The sequence below is a fragment of the Heptranchias perlo genome, chromosome 15 (assembly GCF_035084215.1).
Source record: "Heptranchias perlo isolate sHepPer1 chromosome 15, sHepPer1.hap1, whole genome shotgun sequence".
NCBI classification, from domain to species: Eukaryota; Metazoa; Chordata; class Chondrichthyes; order Hexanchiformes; family Hexanchidae; genus Heptranchias; species Heptranchias perlo.
The window spans coordinates 30,863,627-30,878,768 of record NC_090339.1 but is presented as its reverse complement, the minus strand read 5'-3'; the positions used below and the strand labels follow the sequence as shown (position 1 = coordinate 30,878,768).

Genomic DNA, 15,142 nt, shown 5'->3' with positions numbered 1-15,142 from the left:
CCTGAGGTACAGATTGAGGTAGATCAAGGGCTGGACAGTGGTAATGTCAGTGATCAAGAAACACATGACAGAGCTATCACATCCACAGAACAATTACCCAATGTGGGTGCAAGAGTGACATATATTCCAGAAAGGACTAATGAATGGAGTGATGCAACAATTTTGGGATGTGCAGGCAAAACTACTGATAGGTTTAAATTTTGGTTGAATGTTCAGGATGATGGCCATGAAGCGAGGTTCATAGACTGGCAGGATGGGGTAAAAGAGTGGAGAATATGAAAGCAGAGTACAAGTAGTGATAGGGAGTCCGGAAATGAATCTCATGTCAGAAAATGATCGCGGACGAGAGATGAAAGAGGGAGATCTCGCAGTAGTAGTCCCTACAGACATAGAAGCGGAAATAGAAGACATAGTTTGACTGGGTCAGGCAATGAAACAAAGACCACAGACCAGTCACGTGACAGAACTAGAAGCAGAAGTCCTCATGTTTGTGAAGTTTTGGCAGCTGCCAATAGACTTGAGGGCTAATGAGTAAAAGTGGCAAAATAAAGGGAGTTTATTCTGAGGTAACAGATAAGGGTCAACCAGCTTTGTCGCATAGATGGGTTTGTACTGAAAAAGTCCTTGCACATAGGATTTATAAAGCTAAAGCGAGGTTGGTGGCTAGGGGTTTTGAAGAGAAACTGGGTGAAACAGATGTTCGAGTGGATTCTCCCACTGCTGGAAAGGTAATCTTAAAAATCTTTTTGGCTCTTTTGGCAACATGGGAGTGTAGGTAAATTGACATAAAAGCCGCATTTCTGCAGGGCGATACTTTTCAGAGAGAAGAGTTTCTGCAACTGCCTAAAGAGGCAGCAGGTGCAGAAGGAAAGCTATGGAAACTAAACAAATGCGTCTATGGCCTGAATGATGCTTCCAGGGTATGGTATTTTTCGGTGAGATCTGATTTGCTGAAAATAGGTTGTGTTCAACTAAAATCAGATCCCACAATGTTTTATTGGTACCATAACGGAAAACTTTCAGTCATCTTCATGACGCATGTTAATGATTTCTTATGGGGTGGCACTGCGGAATTTCAAAAATTCGTCATTCATAAGATTAGAGTAGAATTTAAAATTGAGACAGGCCTGTGAGGCTTTTAAATATATTGGTTTAGATATTAAGCAGTGTGGATCTGGTATAACTTTAAATCAACAGTCCTGTTTAGAGAATGTTACTCCCGTCCCAGTGAATCGTACTAGGTCAGCACAGAAAGGTGATGTTATATCTAAAGAAGAGACAGAGCAATTACGAAGCTTGATTGGTCATTTGAACTGGTTGTGCATTCAGACTAGACCAGATGCTAGTTTTGATGTGTTGGAGTTAAGAACGTCAATGAAACACCCTATTGTAGAGAATGCTCAAATAAAATATTACGAAAATTAAATATAGATAAATGCATACTCAAGTTCCCGTCCTTGGATGACGCAAAGAAAATGAAGCTGGTTATTTTTAGCGATCCTTCACATGCTAATCTTCCTGATGGGTATTCTAGTGCAGCTGGTTTCATAGTGTTTCTTATGGGTGAGAATGGGAAATGTTGTTCTTTAGCTTGGGAAGCTAAGAAAATAAAAAGGGTTGTTAAAAGTACTCAGGTTGCTGAAACACTGGCTCTTGTTGACACCGTGGCAAATATTTTGAGTGACATCCTGTACAATGGGAGTACTGAAGATAGTATACCCATTGAATGTTATGTAGAAAATCATTCATTGTGAGATAATGTACACTCTACAAAAAATGTGAGTGAAAAAAGATTACAGATTGACCTTGCTGGCTTGAAACAAATGCTGGAGAGAAAGGAAATCTCCAAAATTAAATGGGTGGATTCAAGCCATCAACTGTCAGATTGTTTTACTAAAAGAAGTACATGTACGAAGAAATTATAAGGAGTCCTGGAGAAGGGTCGCCTCACGATGTAATGCTTTGAATAGTATAAATTGTACAGAGTACGGAAGTTTTTGATTTTTGAAATTTTCATTTGTATTGTATGTATAAAGTTTAATTTTTTTATTTAAAGAGAGAGAAGGAAATCTTTTAATTGTATCCATATGATTTATATCAATTAGTGTTAATTGTATTTAGGTGGTGCGTATCAATTGGGGACTCTCTTGTATCCATCTATATCAGAGCTTATCTAGAGTGTGGAGTGGGAAATGTGGATCTCTGTGAATAAAGGCTTGGAAGCAACTGAAGACCAGGCTCCAGTATTCTATCCTTCACCACCTGGCTATCCAGGTTATTACACCTACAATGATACTATGATAGCAATATTACTGACTATAACAGAGTTAACACCAAAAATAATTTGAAAATGTTCCATTGTGCACAGCCAATGTTATGAACAGGGAACTGAATCATGTGTCTAGACTTTCTTTTCATTGTACTCGGTTACAATCAGTGTGCTATTTGGTTCACAATATTGGGGCCAAAATTGTGCAGCCTTTCCAATAGATTCCCATTGTAACTCCAGCAGGAGTCTGGCAGAACAGTCGCAAACTCTGCCAAGATCCAGATACACTGGGTTCCAGCCTTGGACAGGGGTTTCTATGGGCTCTAGTAATAGGCAGAATTAACATCTACCTCTTACCTGGGCACCAACGTCAGAGGTTGCGGGGGGAGCCGAGGGAGGGGACTCTCAATGTAGGAAGTTCCCATGTCCTTGGCATACAAAAGACCTGCTATAATATCAGAGGCTGGTATGCCAAGGGGGTAGGCGCATATTGGCTTACATTCTAGCACCCGTGGGCCAGGGGAGGGGAGCCTGGACCTCAGAAGATGAGGGGACTTCAAAAAAAAATGAGTGGCTCCCTTACAAATGGAACTGGGAGGGACAATGTCATTTTCTTTGCAGGGAAGGCTCCTTCAAGCACCGCCTCCCCACAAAAGCTGGTCAGTTATGCTGCACGATGTGGCCTCTTATGGCGGGCATGCCTAAGATGCCCCACTCTGTCACCAGAAGCCTGTTATTCGTTTCCTCACCCCTTGTCCCCACAAACTTTGGCAGGGTCAGTGATGGCAGCCACAGGTGGGCACATCCTGGCATTCACGTTGCAGTGTGCCCACCCGCACATTATCTTTAAGACAATATGCTAGTGCAGTGCATTGACGTACTACCATAATGTCCTGCTAACTAGCAGAATGCTAGTACTGTACCATCAGTAGGAGATGTTAAACAGAGGATGATTCATCCCAGATTAGTCTCGCCCACCTCTTAATAGCTGCCTCAAGACCAGAATTGGCAGAATGGTGCACAACAGACAGAAATGTTATAAAGGAAAAAAATAAGATGGAATGGGAAAAAAAAAGCTAATTAAAAAAGGATACTTGGAGGAAAATTTTAGGCAGCTGTTCTTTACAAAAAACTGATCACTAGCTGGAACAGGGTGTCAGCAGGTTTGCTGATGCCAGGGCACTGGGCTCCCACCTGCACTGGGAAGTCTACCATCAGGCGGGGGTGGGGGCGTGGCAGTGAAAACCGCTTGTTATCCTCATGGACAGCAGATCAGCTATTGCAGTGTGAGCTCACATTGCAAAGGGTGATTTGTTGTCCCTCTGCTCCCTGATGCTCATCTCACTGCCAGTCCGAGCACCAGCTCGTTCCTGATTCTGCTGTTTTATCTGAGAGAAGACCCATGGCAAAGAACTTTTGATCTCAAGATATTTTTCACCGGATCAGGAATTCCCACAGCATGGTGTCCACTTGCTGCAGTGAAGCAACAGTGCTAAGTAGGAGCTGGAGCTGGAACTGGCATAGGAACATAGGAACAGGAGTAGGCCATTCTGTCCCTCAAGCCTGCTGCACCATTTGATAAGATCATGGCTGATCTGTGATCTAACTCCATATACCTGCCTTTGGCCCATATCCCTTAATACCTTTGGTTGCCAAAAAAGCTATCTATCTCAGATTTAAATTTAGCAATTGAGCTAGCATCAATTGCCGTTTGTGGAAGAGAGTTCCAAACTTCTACAACTCTTTGTGTGTAGAAATGTTTTCTAATCTCACTCCTGAAAGGTCTGGCTCTAATTTTTAAACCATGCCCCCTAGTCCTAGAATCCCCAACCAGCGGAAATAGTTTCTCTCTATCCACCCTATCTGTTCCCCTTAATATCTTATAAACTTCGATCAGATCACCCCTTAACCTTCTAAACTCTACAGAATACAACCCCAATTTGTGTAATCTCTCCTCGTAACTTAACCCTTGAAGTCCGGGTATCATTCTAGTAAACCTACGCTGCACTCCCTCCAAGGCCAATATGTCCTTCTGAAGGTGCGGTGCCCAGAACTGCTCACAGTACTCCAGGTGTGGTCTAACCAGGGTTTTGTATAGCTGCAGCATAACTTCTGCCCCCTTGTACTCTAGTCCTCTAGATATAAAGGCCAGTATTCCATTAGCCTTATTGATTATTTTCTGCACTTCAATGATCTATGTACCTGAACCCCTAAGTCACTTTGGACATCCACTGTTTTTAACTTTTTACCATTTAGAAAGTGGATGATCTCACATTTGCTTACATTGAATTCCATTTGCCACAGTTTTGCTCATTCACCCAATCTATCTATATCCCTTTGTAATTTTATGTTTTCATCTACACTGCTTACAATGCCACCAATCTGTGTATCATCGGCAAACTTAGATATGAGACTTTCTATGCCTTCATCTAAGTCGTTAATAAATATTGTGAATAATTGAGGCCCCAAGACAGATCCCTGCGGGACACCACTAGTCACATCCTGCCAATGTGAGTACCTACCCATTATCCCTACTCTCTGTCGCCTTTCGCTCAGCCAACTTCCTAACCAAGTCCGTATTTTTCCCTCGATTCCATGGGCTTCTATCTTAGCTAACAGTCTCTTATGTGGGACTTTATCAAATGCCTTCTGGAAGTCCACATAAATAATATCCATTGACATTCCCCTGTCCACTACTTTAGTCACCTCTTCAAAAAATTCAATCAGGTTTGTCAGGCATGACCCACCTTTCACAAATCCATGCTGGCTATCTCTGATTAACTGAAAATTCTCGAGGTGTTCAGTCACCCTATCCTTAATTATAGACTCCAGCATTTTCCCCACAACAGATGTTAGCCTAACTGGTCTATAATTCCCTGGTATCCCTCTCCTTTCTTAAAAAGCGGAGTGACATGTGCAATTTTCCAATCTAGAGTGACAGTTCCTGAACCTAGAGAACTTTGAAAGATTATAGTTAGGGCATCTGCAATGTGTTCACCTATTTCATTTAAAACCCTGGGATGGAAACCATCTGGTTCTGGGGATTTGTCACTCTTTAGTGCTATTATTTTCTTCATTTCTGTTGTTTTACTTATGTTAATTTTATTGAGTCCCTGTCCCTGATTCAATATTAGTTTTCTTGGGATTTCCGGCATGCTATCCTCTTTTTCTACTGTAAATACTGACACAAAGTAATTATTCGACATGTCCGCCATTTCCCCATTGTCAATGACAATATCCCCACTTTCAGTTTTTAAGGGGCCACACTGCTCCTGACCACCCTCTTTTTCCTAATGTAACTATAAAAGTTCTTCGTATTGGTTTTGATATCCCTTGCGAGTTTCTTTTCATACTCTCTTTTTGTAGCTCTTACTATCTGTTTTGTGACCCTTTGTTGATCTTTGTATCTTTCCCATTCGCCAGGATCTGTGCCATTTTTTGCCTTTTTGTATGCCCTTTCCTTATGTCTTAAACTTTCCCTTACCTCTTTAGTTGTCCATGGCTGTTTTTTTTGGCAAGTAGAGTTCTTGCCCCTCAGGGGTATAAACCGATTCTGTATCACATTAAATGTTTCTTTAAACATTTCCCACTGATCATCAGTCGTTTTACCCATTAACAAATTTGCCCAGTTTACTGTGGACAGTCTCTGTCTCATCCCATTGAAGTCAGCCTTACCCAAGTCTAGAATCTTAGCAGCTAACTCACTTTTTTCCCTTTCAAACACTACCTTGAACTCGATCATGTTATGATCACTATTGGATAGATGTTCACCCACAGTCAAGCTGTTAACTAAATCCGGTTCATTACTCATTACTAAATCTAGTATGGCTTGCCCCCTTGTTGCCTCTAGGACATACTGCTGTAGAAAGCTATCCCGGACACACTCAAGAAATTCACTACCTCTCCGACAGTTGCTAGTCTGCTTTTCCCAATCTATGTGAAGGTTAAAGTCCCCCATTAAGACCACTATGCCTTTGTTACACGCTTGTCTAATCTCTGCATTTATAAAATCTAGCACTTCAGAGCTGCTGCCAGGGGTCCTATACACAACTCCCACTATAGTCTTAGATCCTTTCCTATTTCTCAATTCAACCCACAAGGTCTCTGTTGGCTGCTTACCCCTTGTTATATCCTCCTTTATCATTGAAGTGATTTCATCTCTAATCACTAAGGCTACTCTTTCCCCTCTTCCATTTTCCCTATCTCTCCTGTAGACCTTATAACTTGGGATATTTAGTTCCCAATCCTGACCATACTGCAGCCATGTCTCAGTAATAGCTATCATGTCATACCCTCCAATTTGAATTTGTGCCTGTAGTTCATTTAATTTACTCCTTATACTCCGTGCGTTTGTATATAGCAGTGAGAAAAGCATTGGTGGGGGAGGAGAACTGGGGACTGGGAACAGGGGGAAGAGTGCTGCTGCGAAGGGGGAGTGTGCCTGTTCAGGTAGCTTTTGGAGAAATGATACAGAATAAAAACCTGTTCCAAAATTATCCAGGATGCACCATTTTAATATAATGGTTCAAAATTTTCCAGGCATGTATGTCCCTGGACCCCCTTTTCCACACCAATGGGCACAGAAGAGGTGTGGCAAAATTTGGAAGGAGTACATAGAATTCTAAATTTGACGCCTAAATCCTGCCTGGTGCTCGAGATTTAATTTCTTTCGTACCATATGTACCTCTCATTCATCTCCTTTCATGGATGACGAGCCTGAATTTTTTTTTAGCTTTTCCTTATAACTTAGTCCTTTCATGCTGTGAATCAATGTTGCGGCCCTTCTCAGCACCCTCGAAGGTTTGTTTGTTGCTCTTGTGCCTCTATGACTGAGCACAGCGGTGAAGGTTTACCCTGACCAGAGCACCAAACAGTATTAGCGCAACAGCCTCAGAGTTGCACTCTACTGTTTTGATAATATAGTTCAGCAGATGTAAAAAGATGGATTGAAATAAAGTTGCCTACAATCATTGGTGTATAAACGAGGAAATAATAGTGGCCCCTTCCTCTTGTGTAAGATACTGAAATGTCATGTATGACCTTTAACCTTGCTCCATTTGTCTAACCTTTTCTCTCTTTACTAACAGAAAGGAGACATCATAGACATCATTGAGAAACCACCAGTAGGAACATGGACTGGCATGCTGAAAACCAAAGTAGGATCCTTTAAATTTATCTATGTGGATATTGTACCAAATGAAGTAGAACAACCTAGGAAATCAAGGCTGTTCACCAAGAACAAAAGACCCAAACCCAAGACCCTGCAAGAGTTATTGGACAGAATTAATCTACAGGTGAGACATTTTACACATTCGTGTGTAAAAGTAAACATCAAGTGTCAGCGTGCTATTTTGTCATGGAGACCATCACAGCTGAGCCATCTTCACCCCTGTATACACATGCACACTTTCCAGTATGATTCTGTGTAGCAACCAGGAGCAGGAACTATGACTGATTTTTCTTCCCGACCTGAGGGACACTGAGGCCAATTGTATCATCCCAATTGTTGCCCCAGCTAACTCAGTGTAGATCAGAAATTAAACCTGGGACCTTCAGGTCTGTATGGCTTAGTACTATGTACCAGGTAGTACTTTTACCCACTTGTCCATTGGTGGAGCTGCAGTCTGTTCCAGTTCTGATTCTGCTTGGACCTATTATTATGAGTATAATATTTATAAGTATAGGTGGAGGAAAACAGAAGATGTACAGAGGGAGCCTTATTTGCCTTTTCTTGAATTAAGCACGTAACACCAACAGTACAGTTCAACAGGACACCACTCATATGGTTGGCAATATCTCCTTCACAAACTAAACTAAGCTGTGTACTTCCTGTAAGAACGTCCCATATAGGTTTCAAGGATCACAACAAATTAACTGATTTCTGCATTTCCAATGGTAACAACGGGACATAGACCCAGGATTATCACTAGAAAGGGGAAGTGAAAAGAATTTTTTTCAAACGTTTGTGTGCTTTATCACAGATGGCCATTGAGGCAGAAATCTTAACTCATTTAAAAGGGAATTGAATAAATAATTGAGAAGGAAAAATATAAAAGGTTATGGAGAAAGGGCAGGAAAATGGGATTAGAATAAGTAACTGCAATTGAGAAAGGAGAACTGGTACAGGTGTGGTGGGCTGATAAGCCTCTTTCTGTGCTGTAAATTCTATGACAATAATTCAAACAGCAATGAGAGAAAACCACTGAATGTTGTTTTAGTGATGTTGGTTGAGTGAGGAATTTAATCCAGGAAACCCTGCTCTTCTTTAAGTAGTGTCATGGAATCTTTAACATCTCTCTGACCCACTGGAACCAACAGATTTAACATCTCATCTGGAGATATCTGAAGGACAGTCTCCAATAACAATGTTCCTTCAGTACTGCATTCAAGTGGCAGTTCAAAATTATGTACTGAAGACCCGAGTGTGGCTTGAATCCATAAACAACAGCCAAAATGACACTTATGAGACAAACATTTGGAATAAATCAGAGTTGTTGAATTATTTGAACTTTCAAGATTACCTGTAAATGCATTCAATGACATTGAGACTGAGAATAGATACAGACTTTAGGACATCGTTCACCTGACGAAGGGGGAAGCCTCCGAAAGCTTGTGAATTTAAAATAAAATTGCTGGACTGTAACTTGGTGTTGTAAAATTGTTTACAATTGTCAACCCCAGTCCATCACCGGCATCTCCACATTAGGATATAGCACAGCACAGCTGCTCATTATGATGAAAGTTGCCCATATCTTCTAGACTGTGATACTCTGTACATTTGGTTTTATTTTAACATCAAGCTGCATTGCTTCATATGAAATAAGAAACATCTGGGTCACATTTAAGGTGTTTTTTTGACCATTTTTCCACTGAAACGATTTGGGGAAAAAAAGAGTTGCTTTAAATGTTGTTTTAAAGCATAGTGTATTCCTGCAAGTTATGAAAGTGTGCTGAGACAACAGATTGTTAAGAGTTAGCTTTGATGTTATCGCCCCATAAACTGCAAATGATAAGCAATCCACTAGCTTTTGAAACAGAGAGACTACGAGATAGAGAGGCCCCAGAAAAGGCTGCATGGAGTCAGGATGCAGGGAAGTTATTTTATTTAAGTCAAGTAATATGACACATTGATGTGATGAATGGTAGCATGTTCATTGTTTTATATTATTACGTGAAGACACATTGTATTGATTGAAATAAGTAAATCTACATATATCTGTTGCTACATATGTTCATGTGCTGTGAAATAATACACTTTAATGTTTCGTATCTGGCCTCGCCTCACCCAGTGTTCATTCGGTATACCTTTGGACAGATTGAAGCAGCATCCATGCAAAAGACACAATTATCCAGTCCAGATCATAGAATCATAGAATTGTTACAGCACAGAAGGAGGCCATTCGGCCCATCGAGCCTGTGCTGGCTCTTTGTAAGAGAACACAAGGGGATGTTATTGTTATATCCCTGGGTTATGTTATCATACAAGTAAGTATAGGGCAGTGTGAGTAAACTACCATGTAAGGTGCTCAGACTACTTACTGGAACGACTAACGCCACTGAACCCAAGAAGGTATCTACAGACTTGAATTTGTAACAATCCTTGTGCAGTAGCGAGGGAGTGATGCCACTCCAGTGCAGTAGCGAGGGAGTGATGCCACTCCAGTGCAGTAGCGAGGGAGTGATGAGACTCCAGTGCAGTAGCGAGGGAGTGATGAGACTCCAGTGGAGTAGCAAGGGAGTGATGAGACTCCAGTGCAATAATGAGGGCATGATGACATTCCAGTGCAGTATTACAGGTGAGCTGACACTCCAATGCAGTATTAAGGGCAAGTCGACACTCCAATGCAATAATGAGGGCATGATGACACTCCAGCGTAGCAGTGAGGGAGTGCTACAGTGTTACAAATGCTGTCCTTCAGATACGATATTTAAAGAATCAACATCCGATCTGCCAGCCATCATTCCCTCCCGAACCAACACAAAAACAGGCCATTCATCTCACTGCTGTTTGTGAGATGTTTCTGGTCCAGATTTTTATTCCAATTTTGCTGACAAAACAGTCACTGCACTGCAAAAGTAATTCAGTGTGTTATGCTCTTTGAGATGTTTCAATGTGAGACGGTCCTTTTTAAATGCATGTAGCCTATTATGTTCTTGTGAAGTTACTGCAAAAAAACCTGTTAACATTCCATTTCTACTTAAAATCACTATTCTGTTGTTGGATTGCGTACAGATATGGCTGTTACTTCATTTCTCTAAGTCATGTTATTTTAAAGATTAGAAGGTAATTTTAACTTCCAAGAACGGGTGGGAAGTTTAAAATAGTTGTTTTTCGGGTTGCGACTGCAAACTTTTCTGACTTTGCATTCCCAGTGGGGAGCCTGTACTTTTACGCACCCACGTTAAACCCGGAAGTGCAGCCAAGTTACAGTCAAGACCTAAAAAACAACTATTTTCAACTCCCACCTGCCCCCAACCTACCCGTTCTTGGGGGTGTCCTTCATATGGTGACTTACTTTCATCCAGTTCAGCTAAATATGGTTTGGATGCTGATCCTCTCCTCAGTGTGGGCTGATGTTAAAATGCTAGGGTTTCTTGCCTCTCTGCAGCAGGAGCATACCTCCACTTTACTGCTGAATGGTTACCAGACTTTGGATGACTTCAAGGAGCTGAAAGAGACACATCTGAATGAACTGAATATCACAGACCCTGAGCAGAGAGCCAAATTACTCACAGCTGCTGAACTACTCATGGACTATGACAGTAAGTGGATTTCTTTGTCTGTAGACACAATGTCAAGAGTTGAAGATGAGCCATAAACCATAGAGCCTACAGAACACTGGTACCAACTCCAGGCAGCATATACACGGTGCAGTGGAAGCTCAATTATCTGCCACATTGGATAGTGGCAGATAATCTTGAGTCCCCTATACTTAGTGTGACAGTGAGGTTTTAGCTTCTGATTGGTCTATTTACATTAACAAATCTATTTACATTAACAAATCTGATTACCAGTATCTGCTAATAAGGTCCACATTTTTCATTCTAAAAATTAGATATTCTTGAAAATAACATTGGTGCTTCAATCACTGCTGGCATCTCAAACCCAAAGCCCTCCTGGTCTTCTTATCCAAGGCTAAATATCAGATAGTAAATTTGACCAAGGATTAGATGTCCACATAATAATGATTTTCCTTGCTGGATCAAGAACACAGGGACTGTGACAAATCAATTGAAGCATTTATTTTAACTGGCTTATGTAAAATGAAGCCTTTGACTCCCACAAAAATTCTTGCAGAGCTTTTGGGTAATGAGCATGCAGATAATCAAGAGTGTGGGTAATGGGAGTGGAGATAACTTCTGCTGAAGTCAATGGAGAGGAAAATAGGATGAGCTGATCAGATAATGCCAGTTTTATGCCCCTGCTAAAATTGAAAGTTCTGCCCACTCTAACCAATTGTTGTGCTCCTATTATTGCCTAACCTAAGATTGCCTAACTCAGCATAGACTGAAGATCAATTCTAGGGCTTTAATTTTCTGTATGAAAGCACCTTGTCACAGGATGTTGCAAAATGCTTCACATCCATTAAATCACTTCTATTATTGTCATGCAGACAAATACTTTTGGACACCAAAAATTCTTTTTGGACACTAAGGGAATCATGGGATATGGGATAGGGCGGGAAGGTGGAGTTGAGGTCAAAGATCAGCCATGATCTTATTGAATGGCGGAGCAGGCTCTAGGGACTGTATTGCCTACTCCTGATCCTATTTCTTATGTAATACTGCAGCCAATTTGCACATAGTAGGATCTCGCACACAGCAAATGAAATGAATGACCGGTTAATTTGTTTTTTTCTGGTTGAGAAAGGAATGTTAGGCCAGAACACTGGAGCACTCCCTGATCTTTCTCAAATATTGCCAAGGGAGCTTTATGTCCACCTAAACTAGCCCAATAGGGCCTCACTTTAAAATCTGATACAGAAAGACAACACCTCCATCAAGGAAGCACTTCCTTAGCACTGCATTGATGTGTCGGCCTAGATTAGGAATTAAATCCTAAAGTGGGGCTTAAACCCATAATCTTCTCAGAGGCAAGAGTGCCAGCAATTTAGCTAGGCTGTTGCTAGCTTGACATTATACCACATGATATCATTATTCACTAAATACAAGTTTCAATCCAACCTGAATTTGGCACAGATGCAAGTTTCATTTTGGATTAAACCTAATGCAGAAGCTAGTTCTGTTCCAGAGTTAAGCTGAAACAGATTTCTTTCTGAAGTGAACCCAGCACAGAAGCAAGATGAATTTTGGAATGAACAGATTTCATCCCCTAATAAATCCAGTACCAATTCATGTTTCATTCTGGATTCAACCCAGTAAACACATTGAAGTATAATACTCTATGCTTTCCCCGGTGCTGACTGGTCTAGGAATAGAATCATAAAATCATACAGCACAGAAAGAGGCCATTCGGCCCATCATATCTGTGCCGGCTCTTTTAAAGAGCTATCCAATTAGTCCCACTCCACTGCTGTTTCCCTAGAACAAACCTTGATAATGTACAGTTAAATGAAAGGGTATACAAACATTGCCATTTAAATTTCTTTAGATTACAAAAGTAGCTGAGTATAATATCATGTTTTGGTGTTTGGCTTCAACATCCAAGAGCTATTTCCTAAAATTTTGAAAACCTCTCTTTTCTGGAGAAATCTTAACCCCCATAGCAATATTTTAGCACTAAGTATAAACTCTCAAAAGCAATCAATAGTGTAATTCTTTATTAACATTATTTTCTGTTGATCGCTATAATGTTTTGATCCATTCCATACTTTTGTGCCTGACATATCATGCAGTGTGCTGATCCAATCCATGTTTTATATCTGACACTAGCAGTTTGATCAAGGATACCAATAATATTAAACCCAGCAGCAAAAGGAATGTCTGTCTAAATAAGAGATCAGAGGGCAACATCTGAGGGCAATGTAGGAAAGCTGTGAGAAACAGTTAATACAAGCTGCGTTAGTGAAGATTGTTTTAGGAATGCATTTGCACTGTTTTAAATTTCGTGTCTTGAATCCTCTGTACTAATATTTTAGCACTGCCTCTCATAACTGTTTGTCCATGTCCATATAGTATTGGTGTTTACTTTACAGCAGGAAGCGAGACAGAAGAGCAAGCAGATAATACTGATGCGCAACTCTCAAGCTCAACCCCACTGTGTGATATTCCACGGGACTCTGGCTGCTATGAAAGCTCAGAGAATTTGGAGAACGTGCAGGAAGATTCTGAATTAAGCACCACTGAGGAGCAAACGCCTGCTGAAGACTGAGCCAGATCATTCTACCAGCTGTTCAACGGACTCTAATGCTGACATCTAGTGGCTTAAAGAATACAAAACAATGTGGCTTGAAAACTGCAATACCACTTTTCTACCAAGCTGCAACGTATGACATGATGAGAGTTTGTGAAGTATTCAAAGAATATTGTGAATTGAGAGCCATTATTTTGTTTGGAGCTTATCCTAAATTCTGCTGTATGATATTCAGCTTTTGCAATTTATAGAAAGGAACATTTTGTGGGATTTTGTGCGATAGAAATCTTGTGCATGTTCAAGGATCTAAATAGGATTCCATTCTCAGGGTATTAATAGGACTGATAGCTATGTACCTTCCTTAGCAGGAGGTGGTGTGTCTGCACATATTTGTCCATTTATTATAATTTTTTGCAATATTTCATCAATGCAAGTTGGTAGCATAGAATATCGGAGACATAAGGGCCAATTTTCCGAATGCATACTAACAGTGGGAAGCTCTGTACACTGCCGATGCATCAGGAAATTGTGAGTGAGCTGCCCAGTGGTTGAAACTCCCCACTGAGAGCACATATACTGCCAGCTGGTTTGAGTTTTCTATAAACCCCTCCTCTACCCCCATCCTCAAAGACTGCAGACGCATCATGGATCTAATCATGAAAATAGTCTGCTTGGTGGTAGGTGCAATTATAACTGAAGAAGATGTGCTCGACAAATATTATTTTATAGCTTATGTATAGTTCATGAGTGGATTTCTTATCATTTTGAAGTTCAATCACATTTTGCGTGAAGATTTTGTACTGAAGACGACCTAACTTTGAATTTGAAGTTTTTGTTAAAGAAATTTGATTTGCAAGTTGGCTTTATATTTTTCTATCTGATTTTAGAACCTATATATGTGTACTTTAGTTTAAATAAAACATTTCTTTGCTTAAGAAGTAACAATTTTTTTATCTTGCATTTATGTTATATTCTTCCATCTAGTCAGCTCTGACTACATTACACACTGAATTCCTTTTTGATTTTCAGCATTCTCAATCTGGTTGCTAGCAGTATGAATCTATAGTATAAAATGCATAATCCAGCTGTAGTTTGCTGTTGCTAAATTAGTAAGGTTACCCCTATAAAAGATGACTAGTGTGGAAGTAGAAATGTTATTCTGAGATAACCCTGCCCTGCAATGCTCTGTGAATTTATTGCCAAACACACATTTTGGTAGTTACAAGAACAGATACATGCTGGGAAATCTAGTCTACTAGCTCACTGAGTTTCCATAGCTGACAGCAATGTCTCTGGGAAGGCCACAAATTCAAGATTGTCAGAGGCACATACCTGCAGTAGAAAACTTTGTTAGAAACATTTTAAACACAGGAAATTGTGATGTATAGGTTAGTTTAATCACAATGTAAATTCTGTCTTTTTAACATCTTTATTATTTCACATACCTTAGTTACTGATTGGCAACCAAAAGGATTTTCAAAAAATAGTTGGAGCGAATTCATTGGCTCACCTTCTCCTTTCTTTTATTGGTAGATTTGCTCATATTTGATTTATTGTTT

General features: G+C 40.4%; 1 protein-coding gene across 2 annotated transcripts in view; it reads left to right on the top strand.

Annotated features, from left to right (window-relative positions):
- sash3 (SAM and SH3 domain containing 3) overlaps nucleotides 1–14,528 on the top strand; it is a 64,515-nt gene extending 49,987 nt beyond the window's left edge. For both annotated transcript variants that reach the window (XM_067997008.1, XM_067997007.1), the window contains exons 6-8: nucleotides 7,357–7,563; nucleotides 10,879–11,032; nucleotides 13,426–14,528. In XM_067997008.1, coding sequence (XP_067853109.1) covers nucleotides 7,357–7,563; nucleotides 10,879–11,032; nucleotides 13,426–13,601 — 537 coding nt within the window. In that variant the 3' untranslated portion in view covers nucleotides 13,602–14,528. The remainder of the gene's footprint in view (nucleotides 1–7,356; nucleotides 7,564–10,878; nucleotides 11,033–13,425) is intronic.
- The last annotated feature ends 614 nt before the right edge of the window (nucleotides 14,529–15,142 follow it).